The sequence below is a fragment of the Leptosomus discolor genome, chromosome 5, assembly GCF_034619465.1.
Source record: "Leptosomus discolor isolate bLepDis1 chromosome 5, bLepDis1.hap2, whole genome shotgun sequence".
Classification (NCBI taxonomy): Eukaryota; Metazoa; Chordata; class Aves; order Leptosomiformes; family Leptosomidae; genus Leptosomus; species Leptosomus discolor.
Genome location: NC_141395.1, coordinates 344,065 through 357,985, shown reverse-complemented (window position 1 = coordinate 357,985; position 13,921 = coordinate 344,065). Strand labels below are relative to the sequence as shown.

Genomic DNA, 13,921 nt, shown 5'->3' with positions numbered 1-13,921 from the left:
CCGTGCTTCTGTCCCCAGTTCAGTCCTCAACTCTAACTCTAAGAGAAGGGAGGAGATAAACTATATCTTAAATTACTAAGGAGCCTAAAGTTATTGGCAGAACTAAAGCGACCAGTTCATTTGGAGTCAAAGGCTTCCTTAATGAAGTAGTTCATTGAGGAGGAGGTGGATAAAAGAGCAGAAACAAACAGAACAAGGAAAAAGTTGTCACCAGGACAGCTCTAGGAAGGGGAGCAATAAATGAAAAACTATTGCAGTAAGTAGAATTTCTTCTACTATAAAGCTAGAATGAACATTGCTTGGATTGGTAATTTACAACTAAACCAGTATTCATACTTAAAGGAGTAATAGTTGACTGTACTCTGATTTAGGAGGGTCAACTGAAAGAATAAGAATACTGATTTATAAAGGAGGTTCCAAAAAAATTGGTTGTTGGAGTTTTAGATGTGAATGAAAGATACTGCTACTACCCTTGAAGTAAATGTTTACTGACTTAAACTATTGATATCATCATGTTTGTACAGAGAAAGGAAGCAGCTTTCCTTTTAAAGACATCAGTGAATGCCAAAGATGACTGCTGGAAGAGTCTTACGTAGATGTGCAATGGAACTTTTAGTTAGTTTTAAAATTAAACTTTAATAAAAACTTTTAATTAATAAACAAATCAATCAGCATACCTGATACTTGAAACTAAACTTTGTGAGAAATGTGGTTTCACCAAAGGCTTCAATTCTATGCAGCAGCCTTGAGAACACTGGGAAGCAGTTCCTCTTGCACGCAACAAGCTACCCAAGTGCAGGATCCTTTACCGGGGTCGGGCAGTCCCCAGTATCAATACAGGTATAGATTCGTTTAGCACTGATGGGAGGAAAAGCCAGTTCAGATGATTAGGAAGGAGATGCACAAGTTACAACAATCTTGTGGAAAATCGTCTCTTCTGCAGTCAAAAAAGCATTAAAAATTACTAGGAAAGCAATAGATCATAAACTAAAAAGAAGTATTGTTGTGGAATCATATAAATCTGTAGTTCATCTGCCTCAGGAAGATACTGGTGTAGCTCTAGTGATGCCAAATTCAAAAATGTACAGTAGAGCCAGGAGAGAGCTAGAGGAGGGCTGCAGGGATGACTAAAGGTGTGGAATGGCTCTGAAGGAGAAATTATTTAAATAGACTCAGCTGGTATTTTTCTGCCTGGAAGAAGGACAATTGGTGGGAAGAGGAGACAGTATGATTACTATTTCATGCAATGTTGAGTTAACTTGTGGATGGTGCAGATTGTTAAAGAAAGACTGGGATAAGTTCTTGGAAGGAAAATCCATCTAGAACTTTTCTTAAATAGAAAGTGACCACTTCTGACTCAGGAAACGATAAGCCACTTAACACAGTCAGGAAAAGTGTACCAGGGAAGTATGTTTTCCCTAACTTCTCTGCTGTTTGCTGCCGATAAAATACTGTCCCAGGTGAATCTTTTATTAGACCCTGTTCAGCCATCTTATGCTTCTGGAAAAGAGCTTCCATTGTGCAGATACAGGTCACATCTAAATGGGTCCTTTTTTATCCATGGGCTAATTTATGCGTCCTATTCTAGATTAGTGCATGAAAATAAACTTAACGTGAATTTTCCTAGTTACTGCAACGTTGTGTGTCAGATTTGCAAGTACTGTAAGTCACTTCCACATTAGTTTGTGAGGAAGAAAATTCAAGGAAGAGTCTCCTCCACAGCTTAAAGTGTGAGGTGAGTGTTAAAAATGCATCCTGGAGGTATTTCCATTCTGATCCATTTTACATGACTGCTGCATGTTGTTCTGGTTCTTTTAGAATGGTTGCTTTTTGTTGTTCAACTTTAGTACATCTAATTATACTTCTGCTTATAAATGACAGATTTGGACTATTGTCTCCTTAAAGAATGTGATTTTGTTTCAAAGGAATGTATTTTTAGCTGCTTTCACCAGAGCCAATGCCCCTTATTTTTGCTATGAAATAGCGTTGAAAGAGCACCCTCTGGTGGTGGCTGCTAACTAAGCTATCTTTTAGTTTAAAATAGTGTAATCATCTCATTGTCTCTAGGTAGAGATAGAAACATATGTTCATGTATGACTTGCATTCCCTGCCCAGTATTTCTGAGCTAGGAAATCAGGTTATCATGATATTTCACTTCTAGGTGGAAATCCGAAAGAACAGATAAGTCCAGTAACAAAATGCCTTGGTGCACTTGCAGAGCCAGATTGCAGCTGGGCATAACATGATATTTGTTGGCTGTGGTGGAGCAGGCCACGCTTCTTCAGATCAGTGGCAGTGTGAGGGGGCAGCATGTTACCCTGGGGAGCCTAACGCCAAAATGGAGAGTAGCAGCTTGTCTTTAAAAGCAGTCGTCAGCCTTGCAGTACTCGCGAAAATAAGCAAGAAATCAGTGTCGTTTTCAGAGCCTTACTGTAGCATCTGAGCCTGCTGCCACAAGGAAGGACGGGATGCTTGGTATGACTGCGAGTGTCATAGCCTACGTACACTGTGGGTTTTTAGTAAGCAAATGTGGGATGTCTGAGAGAACTTCGGCGTGGCCTTGGATTTGGAGCCAAGTAGAGGGATGCTATTTGAAGACCCGAATTAAAGACAAGAAGAGCTACCTTATCAAGGGTGATGTGGTACAGTTAGCGTTAGTTAGTCTCTCTCCAGTGCTGTCTGACTGGGGTTTGCTTTGTTAGCGAGGGAGGTTGCAGACCAGAGAAAGGAGGAAAAGTTGAAACTCTAAAATGCAGTCCTGAGTTGTACTGTAGCAATAAGGAGGCAGAGAGGAGGGAAGCCAGCCTCCTGGGGTTGTTTGCAGCACGCGACTCACACACGTAACTGTGGGGACGAATGGGGCTCACTTAGTAAGCGCTTACATTCAAGCGGTTTTCTCCATTTTATTGTTCAGTATGAGGGTCTGGTACCTTCCGTGCCTTCTTAGAATCATAGAATATCTCGAGCTGGAAGAGAATCGTAAGGATCATCGAGTCCAGCTCGCAGCTCCTGGCAGGACTACCTAACACTGAACCATACAACTAAGAGCGTTGTCCAGCAGCTCGAACTCTGACAGGTTTTGTGCCATGGCCTTCCCTGGGAGCCTGTTCCAGTGACTGATTCTTTTCAAACAATTCTGGGTTAAAGAATTTGAATAGCTTAAAGTTATGAACTTCTTTGTGGTCTGGTTCTCTGATATTTAGTACTACATCTACATTCATCACAGCCTTTTCCATAAACCTTTGGAGTGTTCATTAGAGGTACATGTTTGGTGTAACACCTCTCTTATTGGTCAGAGGTGAAAAACATTCACTTTTTAGAGTTCCTAATATTGCTGACATTTTGTGGTTGTATTTGCTTCTTTCCCAGGATATGTAATGTAATCTAACACTTAAGACTGTAGATACAATACAGTATTTGGGTTGAGTTCCAGCATTTCAGCTTTTCCCATTTGAATTTGATAGGATTCAGCTTTGAGGTTCTTCGATTTTAAAAAAAAAAAAAAAAAAGTGGCCACATAAGTGCAAGTTCAGGATTCTGTGGGGTATCACAAGAAACGTTCTTTGTGAAGTATGCCAAATTCTACATGCTTGCTTTTGAGACTCTGATTTTATTATTATTATGATGAATAAATTTTTAGAAGAGTAATATGCAAACATGCAAGATGTGAAAGTAGAATGCTGCCAGGAGAATGGTTTTCTCTTGTGCTTTGTCACGGTGGCCTGATGTACCTATTTAAAAATCATTTGGCTGCAGCATGTCAGACGTATTTTCAAGTGAGGAAACTTCCTTTCCTACTCTTACAACAGCGTTACATGACAGAGAGAACCTGAGATTGTAGCTCTGTAATATAACAAGAGGTGGTATTTGAATAAGAAGGGAGAATCACTGTCTATTGCCAAAGCGGGAGGGAATCCATAGAAATACCTCTGTTTCAGTATTTTGTTAAGCCCAGCAACGGACTGTTTCTAGGGACTTCCAGTTAATACTTACGTTCTTCTGGATGAAACATTGGAATCCCTACCACACCTCAAGCTCACCAAGACTTTGAAAGTTTCAGGTGGCTTTTTTACATGCGTTAGAAGATTGTCTTAATGAAAATCTAGGACAAAAATTTGTGTATAAGTTTTCGGTACCACTGATGATGATGTTTCCATTTCCTATGCCATTTAAATATCTTAGCTTTCCAGTGTGTGACTTTGTAAGTTTCCCTGTTCATGCTTTTCCAAAATCCTTAGCGTTGCAAATGCCTTTATTGATATAAAATTCTGTTGACCTGTTTTCACGATGTGGATAAGTATATGGTGGAGTTTCAGTTCTATAACATATTGTGCACCAGTGTAGCAGTCTACCTGCCAGTACTATCAGTTGCTGAATTAAGATCAGAATTTCACCCTGAGTTTGCAGTGCAAGCAGGCATTTGTTGATGCAATAGTACCAGTATACTTTTTCTGGTAAACCTTTAGAGGGCAGCATGTTTCCCTTATGTCGGGTAAGCTGTGTAGTTAACATTTCCTGTGGTGGCTCCTAAACTGTATTTAGCAAAGTAATAGATCATAAACAACCTGAAACCAAAGCATGAAGGTAAAAGTGAGAGTAAACGGTGAATCAGTTTAATTTTTTAAAAGTATGCGCACGTGTGTGTGAATAAACCGTTCTTTGTAATACTGAAGGTGGTGTGATTGAACTTAGTATGTACTTGAACTGGGAATGCTGCTGTTTAAGGAAACCAGAAACCATTAGTTGACGGTTTTTTGCTTTCTTTGAACTCGTCTTCACCTTTCCTTGTGATCAGGGCATGTGTCAGTATTTGGAGAAAGTACACTGTAATATAAAGCCTCTTGGGTTTGAATTATTTAGCATGTTGGTGTTGCAAGCTGTCTGCCTGTAGTAATCTTCTCCTAGCTTCAAAGATGCTGATAATTTTGTTATCTTCCTATCATAATGGAAAATAAAAGCTCTGAACTGAGGAGGGCCATTGAAAGTTGTGTGAGTTTGAATATGAAAAAGTCACTCACTTTACATATACAGGAAACCTTGTCAGGTTTGCCACAGCAAGCAGATTGGTTTTGTTTTCCAGCAGGCTTTGCATTCCAAAAACCCTAAAGAGAGTGGTTATTTCTCACAAGACAGTACATGCAGCAGCTCACTAGTCTTTATGGTAGCAGCTGTGTATGTAAGAAATAATTCCTCTACTTTTTTTGCATCGTGGAGGATAGACACTGTACATACGAAGCTTGCGGTCCATCTGGAGAAAATTAGATACACTCAGCTTATTCCCATTGCAGGTCCAGTCAGGAAGCCCAAATATGTGGAAAGTCCTAGAGTGCCAGGTGAGGCAGTCCTACCGCTGAGAAAAGGATCAGAGCAAGGAGAACCCCATCAAAATGGTAAGAGTCTGTTCAGTGATACTCTGTTTGGTCAAGCAGCTGTTGTTTCAGACGGAGTGATACAGAGGAGCCTGCATGGTAAGAGAATCTCATTCTTCGTTTTTAAGAATGTTTTGCAGATTTAACATTCCAGTGGCAAGGAGGAGATGCTTGCCATTATACTAACGTGATCTTTATAACTCTCAGTGCTTGGAGCTGTGCATGTACTGCAGGCAAAGTCATGTCCAAGTGCTGTTGATTGCTGTATACCTCAAAGGCCTGCTAGAATTTCTTTGAACTTGTTTTTAGTGTAAATCGATTCCAGGTGTGCAGCTCTGCACTGGGTACAATGCTTCATTTTAGAAACTTTGTAAAAGCTTGCTTAATAAGGCAGCAGTAACAGTAGACTCCTGTGTTGGCAAAGCTGGGAAAAGCTACCTCCCTAGAGCTAATTGGTATTCTTGGAAAGTTTTGTGTTCGTTAAAGTTGACTAGTGCATAACAGAGCGTGGCTTTGACAGTGAATGTCATGGTCAAAGCAAATGGCCCCTATGTTGGTATATGACTATAGGCACTGTAACATGGATTTAATATGCCTTCTGTATTTTTAGATTAATTTTTCAGTTTAGTTGACCTGATAAAAGTCACTGAATCTAACTGATGAGGTCCCAAGCTGAACAATTTTTTGTTTTCCTTTTGCTTCAATTGTAAAGGAAAACTACAGTTTTGAAAGCCAATATTTTCTTTTTTATAAAAGCCCCTTATTTTTGATACTTACTGGTGAAAATAGAACTCATAGTAATTGTTTTCACCATCATCTTCTGTATGCCCTATTTGCTATGTTATAGTTACCCTGGTCTTTCTTCCCTGCCCCGTGCCTCCATCTCCACAGCTATCTTAGTGCTGGCATTAAAATTTTACATCCAGCTGGGAGAGTTTGTAGTCCTCATTTCCATGATCTGAAGGTTACCATCTCATGCTGAGCCTCCTCTTCGCAGAGTTGTACTGCCAGACAGGCAGACTGCAGAAGGTCAAAACTACAACTACAGATTAAACAGTGGTTGCTGGGTTGGACACCTTAGACTCTTGGCTTGTATCTCTGTTGCTGAACTGAATTTGGTACTATGCCTAACGTTTACTCAGACTTGTCAAAGATTAGAATTTAAATATAATAATGATAGGGTTTTGTAACTTCAGTAGAAGAATGAAGATGTTGATTTCACAAACTCTGCAATTTCCAGCATTGTAATTTTAAAGATCAAGTGTAATCCTCAAAATGACAATTTTACAGAGAAATGATGTTTTTCAGTCAAATATTCTAAGATCTGCTTTCAAAAAAGACGCCATTTCATAGACATCTTCCTCTTGAGATTAAGTGAGAATCACGTAATTCAATCTTCCAGAGTAAAACCTCTAAGCTGTCCACAAAATTAAGGAATATGTGCGTTCAGTAGGCATTGAGCTGGAATGAGATAAAGGGTGGTTGACTAGTAAACTGCTCCTGTTTGCCACCCGTGGGTTTCATGTCACTCATAAAATTGAAACATTGTTGAAGTGATGCTTACTGGTATACCTGCTCAGTTAAAACCATTTTCTTACAGTCTGCAGCTTGGGGAGAAATGTGCTATTTATTGCAAATACCACAGAATTTCAGCTACATCTTACGTGGTTGGATACCATGTGCTTTTCACAAGAGTAAATACTGGCCTGGTGCTCATTTGGCTTAGTGAAGCAATAAAGGAAGGGTCACAGTAAAAGAGGCAAAAGGGGCAGTTCAGCCTTTTTTTTCCTCCACCCTGCCCCGGCTTGTTGATGGTGTCGAAGGTCATGCAGCTGAGAGGTTTGTCTGTCCTCTTTAGCTTCACCAGGGAGTCGTATGCACTTACACCTCTCTCCTTTCTTCACTCTTCCTCTGAGGCGTTCCTTAGCAATTAGGAACTTTTTGTTGCCTGAAGTCTCCACATTTTAAGCTGACAAAACTGTTTGGATGTCCCTGCTGTTCCCGCTGTGTGGGGAGGACTTCCAGAAGCCCAGTGCGGTGCCCAGACGGCGCTGGTGGGAAGCTGCAGTACAGGCGCTCCTGGCTCTTCCTCTCTTTGCAGAGTCAGGTGGTAGCTGCTGCAGCCAGCAGTTCTGTAGCTGGGAATTCCTGCTGTGAGCTCTTCTTCAGAGTGGTTAGATGATGCTCTTTAATTAACATGACTGTTTATACCTGAGGATGGACAAATATCAGGCCTACATACTATTCCTTTTCGATGGACAAAAGAAATAAATACTGTATAAACGTTTCTGCTAGGGAAGAGCATTGCAAGTTGGTAGGTGATGCCAAGCCGTTGGCATCAGAGAAAGGAAATGGCAGAAGATGCTGTTTTCTGAGATTATATTGGCAACAGGTGTTTTCCCTGAGCAGATCTGTGACTGACTGGTTTTGCTGGAGGTTGCCTCATTTGAACGTTGTCTCATTATATCTGTGGACACCAAAAGGCATTTTAAAGCACTGTACTGGTAAAATGCAACCAGAAAAGCTGGGACGTTTAGAGCTAGTGTCACATCCTTTGCACAGCGAGCACAACAGAAGTGTGTGGTATTAGTTGTCATGCTACCTGTGAGATTACCAAACATCTGTATTATTAACCTCTACTCTTCACCTTTTTAACACTACAGAAAACTTTATAAAAAAATTACTGGAGCAGAATTCCAGTCTGCCACTGAGCTTTGATAGCGTTGAGTTTAATGCTGCTGTTAGGAGAATAATGACGTCAGTCGTAAGTCCTGTGATGAACTGGTTCACTTAAATGTTTCTGGTTTGACTGGCAGGGAGGTTTTTTCTCCCCTAGATTTGTGCAGATATGCAGAGTATCCAAGATCTACCAACAATTTAGAATCTAATGGACGAAAGGTTTACATGGCATTAGTTTCTCTGTTAGATACATTACTGACGGAAGAACTGGTGTTTACATTTGATTGTACTTTTTCTGCCTCTTCTAACAGTTTCCAAATATGAGACTCTAATCTTCACCAATTTTTTTCCCCGACTCCAAAGCAAAGCCTGATAAAGACTCAAGCTGTTCTCCTGCAGCACAAGAATTGATGACGAGATTGGGTTTTTTACTGGGAGAAGGGATCCCAACTTCTGCTCATATAGAAGAGAAAAATGAAGTCATGGTAAGATAATGGAAAATTAATATATTTCATGTTCATCCAATTTCTGAGAGAACTAATGTTATGTCCTCTATTTGCTAGCTGCAGTTACTTGATATTACCAAAATACAATAAATTTTGATAAAGATATGGTAATAGAATTGTAAATTAATTATAACAAGTGTGTGTGTGTTTGTTTTGAAATTGCAAGTTCATCTTGCATTCTTAAAAAAAAAAAAAAAAAAAAGAATAGACTCCTCATCATTCCTCAAAGTTAAATCTAACCTACTATGAATGTGAATAGCTTCTAGGTTCTCTCTGCCTTATTTTAGGAGGAACTTTTTTCCCAACCATTCTAAATGATTTATGAGAATGGAAAATGTCAGTGGTTTTGTAGAATAGGAGCATGCTTTTGGGGCGTGTGTGTTTGGTTTTTGCTGAGATATTTGCTTCCATTTGATAGTCTGTCATTTGGGGGTGGAGCAATTGGCGAGAAGCAAGCAGTTACTATCCATATGAAACTCCTCTGCTGACCAAAACTGCACAGTGACTACCAAGTTCTTCCCGTTCCTCTCTCCACTTTTATTCCCAGGCCTTGTAAATCTTAGTGCATCAGTTTGGGTTTCATTGATAGTGAAATGTGAGTAAGACTGCAGTTCTCATGTTTTTAACCCAAAGAATAAATACCAGGGGTGGAGGGGAGTGGTATCCTGTAAAATGTTTAATAGAGAAGGAATCTGCATCAGTGCAACTCTTCCACTGAGCTGTGAAGTTCCCTTTGTTCTTCAGAAGTCACTTTTTAAGAGTAATCTGGAAACATGTCATTAAGGTTCCCCATGAAAATAAAGCTTCTGCTTCTTGAAGTCTTTGCTTGAAAAAATGAGCTCTTTGCTTTGTTCTCGGTCTACTTCACCTCGATGTTTCTAATTTTCAGCACAGTGGTGTGCAGCCTCCTGTGCAATAACTGTTCATTTTTCTTCATGTTGCAGTGTACAGTAGCCAGTCAAGGAGTGAGTCCGTGTTCTACCCTCACAAGCAGCACTACGTCACCCAGCACTGATAGCCCCTGCTCCACCCTCAATAGCTGTGTGGGCAAACCAGCAGCTAGCAAAGGCAGTCCCTGTGGAACCATTAGCAGCCCTAGCTCCACCCTGGAGAGCAAGGACAGTGGAATTATAGGTAAGAATCTTAATTAGTAATGAAATTAATAGAAATTAGTCTTCTTTGAATAGTACGAGTTTGGATAGCTGCTTCATGTCACTGTTCAATTTTATGCTGTCTATGGATCCCATTTCAGATCCTCTGTACTTGAAAAGATTGAAGTTGTACTTTTTGGCTATAACAGTTGCTGTTAGGTGTGCATTTCTCTTGTTTTCCTGGTGCAGTTCTAATTTTGCTGTGTTTGCCTTTAAAATAACTAATTTCCTCTCTTCTGCTCCATTTCTTACTTTCTTCTGTCTTTTCCCTTTTCCATTATATATGTCATTATATATTACAGAATTTTAATTTTTAGAAGAAGTTGAGATGTTTTGGTGAAGTAGTAGATTCTTCTTATAAAGGTATAAATGTTTCGGTTGGGTTTTTTGTTGGTTTTTTTTTTTACCCCCCCTCAGCACAAATTACATGAATCTAAAAATACCTCTGGATTCTTCAGAACATTTTCTTGCCTCCTTTCTGAGGTGTTTTTCCCAATCTGAGGAGCTGTGTTGTTCAGCTATTTTAGATAAATAATATTCCTTAAATATAACAAAATATCTAGTGAAGAAATAATTGAATATCTGCTGGCCCAAAATGCCATTTGGGTGTGAAAATTAAGACACATACTAACTGGAGTGTGCCATTTTCCTCTGATGGGTGCTGTTTTCAGGGTTTTTTTTCTGTCTGTTTCAGCAACTATAACAAGTTCATCAGAAAATGACGATCGTAGTGGATCGAGTTTGGAATGGAGCAAGGATGGGAGTCTCAGAGCTGGAAAACATCAAGGGATTAGTCACGATCGAAGAACAGATAGTTGTTCACCAGTTGCAGAAGAGGAAGCTGTTGGATCTGCTGAGAATTTGCCAAAAGAAGTACCAACAGGAGAGGGTCCCCTTCCTTATGCTCAAAGTTCTGGCTCTTTAATAATGCCTCGTCCAAACTCCGTTGCAGGTAAAGTTCTGAGGTAGAGTAAAGGGTGTTCTCAATGACAGGACGTTTCTATTGAAGTCATGTTGTTAGTATGAAAGTATTTTTATGGAACAAAAAGAAAAAAGCCCAAGTTCTAAACTGAATAGGTGAGCATTACCCAAGTTATTTAAAATTGTCACACGGAGGGCTTTTGTCACGCTTCTTATTAGGTATTGGTTAGATCAGGACTTTTGGAACACTTTAAAAGTCCATCAGTCGTTCTAGGACTGTATCTGGTGTCAACTAATCCTTGAGGTTGTTGCTTTTGTGTACGCTCACATTTGTCAGATCTGTAAATCTGGCTAACACCAAGACCAAAATCACACTTTTATCTCTGTTGAACAAGTGACGTATATATACTTTTTAAAGAGGTATGTGAAATTCTGCCTTCTAGTTGAACCATTCATTCAGAAAATGTGAGTCTCTTCACTTGCAATAGATACACATGACCGTCCCATTACTTTTCCGAATCTCTAAACACGCATGTCTGATGTAGAGCCCGTCAGATTCTAACAGTAGTGAGCCGTTCACTTGCAGAAATATAACCCTGCAAGAAAAATGTTCTGATAGAGTTCAGAAGTGTGGGTGCCATATATGTTTAGCTACTTAAAGATTCAAAGTTAAAAAACTTGGTAAATGAAGGGTGAAGAAAACTTCACTGGTTGAGGTTAGGGCGTGGGAGTTGGTGATTCCAGGATAGACAGCATCCATCCACCAAGCCGGTCATCTGATAGTATCATAGAATTACAGAATGGTTTGGGTTGGAAGGGACCTTTAAAGATCATCTAGTTCCAACCTCCCTGCTGTGGACAAGGACATCTTTCACTAGGTCAGGTTGCTGAAAGCCCCTTCTGGCTTGTGTTCAATTAAGAGCTCCTTGCTTATCCATGCAGGCCTCCTGCCATGTTTGCTTTATTTCCTACTTGTCAGTATGACCCTTTCTTGAGTTTACAGGAGGTTATCCTTGAGTGTCAACCAGCTCTTTTGGATCCATCTTCTCTCCAGGACTATATGCCATGGGATTCTTCTAAGCAGAATTCTTAAGGGGTTAAAGTCTGTGCCTCTGAAATCTGGTGGTGTGCTCCTGCTTTTTGCTCTGCTCCCTCATATTAGGATCCTAAACTCCACCATCTCATGGTCACTGCAGACAAGACTGACCTCAACTTTCACATCTATGACAAGTTCTTCCTTGTTTGTATCAGGTCCAGCAGGGCATCTTTCCTTTTTGGCTTTGCAGTCGCCTGTGTCAGGAAGTTGTTGTCAGTCCACTCCAGAAATCTGAATTGCTTATGCCCTGCTGTGGTGTCCCTCCAACAGACAGAAGAGTTTGGATTTGATATCAATTTGAAAACTGCTTTTTATAATGTGAATATTAATTTGGTTTATTTCTGGTGAAAAAGTGTATGTCCCTGATAAAACTTGGCAAATATGTTCTCTGGATTTTCAGTTCTTCTTTTGTATAGCTATCACTTTGGTTTAAAAATTGAAGAAAATAAAAAGATGTTATCCAGAATTCTGTAGCGTTTGATACAAAAAGAATGTAAATATTTCCTCACAGACAGTGTACTAGCAGCTACTACCTGAACCTGTTCCTAACACTTCTGACCTCACCGATAATGCTTATTCTCATAGTAAAAAAGGAAACTGTATTAACATGAGAACTGTTTGCCACGTGAGGAAGTTAAGGCAGACGTGAGGGCCATCTGAAAGGGCAAAAATCCAACTAAATCTTTAGTGAACTTGATTGAAGAGCATTTTGTAAGTGTTATAATGTGAATGGCTTCAACCACTGCCATTGTCTAGAAAAACTTATCTCTTAAGTACTATGTAGAGGTAAGAACTGTAATTAATAATGTTCTTTGTAACTTATGCTGAGAGAAAAATAAGCTTCAATCCTTTAATACTCTAGCAACAAGTTCAACCAAACTTGAAGACCTGAGTTATTTGGACGGACAAAGAAATACTCCTTTACGCACTTCAATTCGCTTACCTTGGCACAACACTGCTGGCGGAAGAGGGCAGCAGGAAAGCAAAGGTATACATACTTACATCTGCATCTGTCTTGGCACAGTCAGGCTCTTCTTCAGTAGTTTTGTAACATGGATGTTCTGAAATCTTTGTAAACACCCCTGTGCCACAAAGTGTGATTTTGGAGTGCTCCTGACAGATCACTCAACATGTCTGAAAATAAGGTGTTCGCTTACACTTTTTTCTGCATAATCCTCTGGTTTAGAAACTTAACGGATGGCTCTTAATAAGAAATGGGTATATTGCTTATCTAAGTGAGCCTGGGTGGTGCAGTGGAGGTCATGCGAATCTCCAGATTGAAGTTGTGTAATACCAGTGTTCAGTGTTTTCTTGACTGCCAGATTTTATCACGTGACGTTCAGATAAGAGTGTGCTGCAGCTTAAGAAATACTCTGCTGGATTTAAAATCTTCAAGAGCCTGTCATTAGAATTCTGCTTTAGGAAGAAAACTGATCTAATACCATTAGACTTATTTATGGCTAATATATACTTTGATATCTCTGGTCAATTAACAGGACCTGCAGATGACTTAGTTAAGAGGAGAACGCAAAAAATCACGTACATCACTTGCATTTAATATAAACCTGCTATTTGTGGACTCAAAGACCAATGTCACAAATGGGTGATCTAGACCACTTAAAGAACCACTGTCTGAGGTATCAGCAAAAGTGGTTTTATTGAAATATGATGTTGTAAAAGTACGACTTTGGAAAGTTTGGCACGGTTCACTTTGTCACTTACTGCACAAAGCATGTAACAATGATTCAAAACTACCAAGACAAAAATAAAAGTTACCAAGACAAAATCTCAGTGCACCATAACACAAGGTGTCATGTGATATCGTCCACTGACAAAAGATCTGCAGCGTGTGGGAGGTCTCTCTGCCTCGAGGAGCAACCTCGAGGAAATTACGTGTGGTAGAAAAGACATGCATGAGACTCCTTGTACCCACAGCTTGCTTTGTCCCTTGATGAATGAGTCTTCGAAAGCCACCCTCTGTTAGCCGCGTGACCAGTGTGCCGAGCTCACGCGCACTGACACTCACTGGCTCACTCTGCTCCTTCGTGGTGTCCAGAGAACGGACTGGAGCTGGAGGGCTCTTGGCCTGCTTACGGCTCAGGCCCTGACCTCCTTTGGAGCCTCAACCACACTGCCGTGAGTTTGGCCAGGGAGTCAGGTGCATGCATCACAACCAGTAGCAATTAAAAGCAGAAACAT

The 13,921-nt window shown here is 40.1% G+C and overlaps 1 protein-coding gene across 1 annotated transcript in view; it reads left to right on the top strand.

The window, feature by feature from the left end:
• The window catches only part of TANC1 (tetratricopeptide repeat, ankyrin repeat and coiled-coil containing 1), a 59,131-nt gene that overhangs the window by 18,473 nt on the left and 26,737 nt on the right, over positions 1-13,921 (top strand). Inside the window, exons 3-7 of the mRNA XM_009959474.2 lie at positions 5,289-5,390; positions 8,412-8,533; positions 9,499-9,688; positions 10,400-10,657; positions 12,585-12,710. Of these exons, the coding sequence (XP_009957776.2) occupies positions 5,289-5,390; positions 8,412-8,533; positions 9,499-9,688; positions 10,400-10,657; positions 12,585-12,710 (798 nt within the window). The remainder of the gene's footprint in view (positions 1-5,288; positions 5,391-8,411; positions 8,534-9,498; positions 9,689-10,399; positions 10,658-12,584; positions 12,711-13,921) is intronic.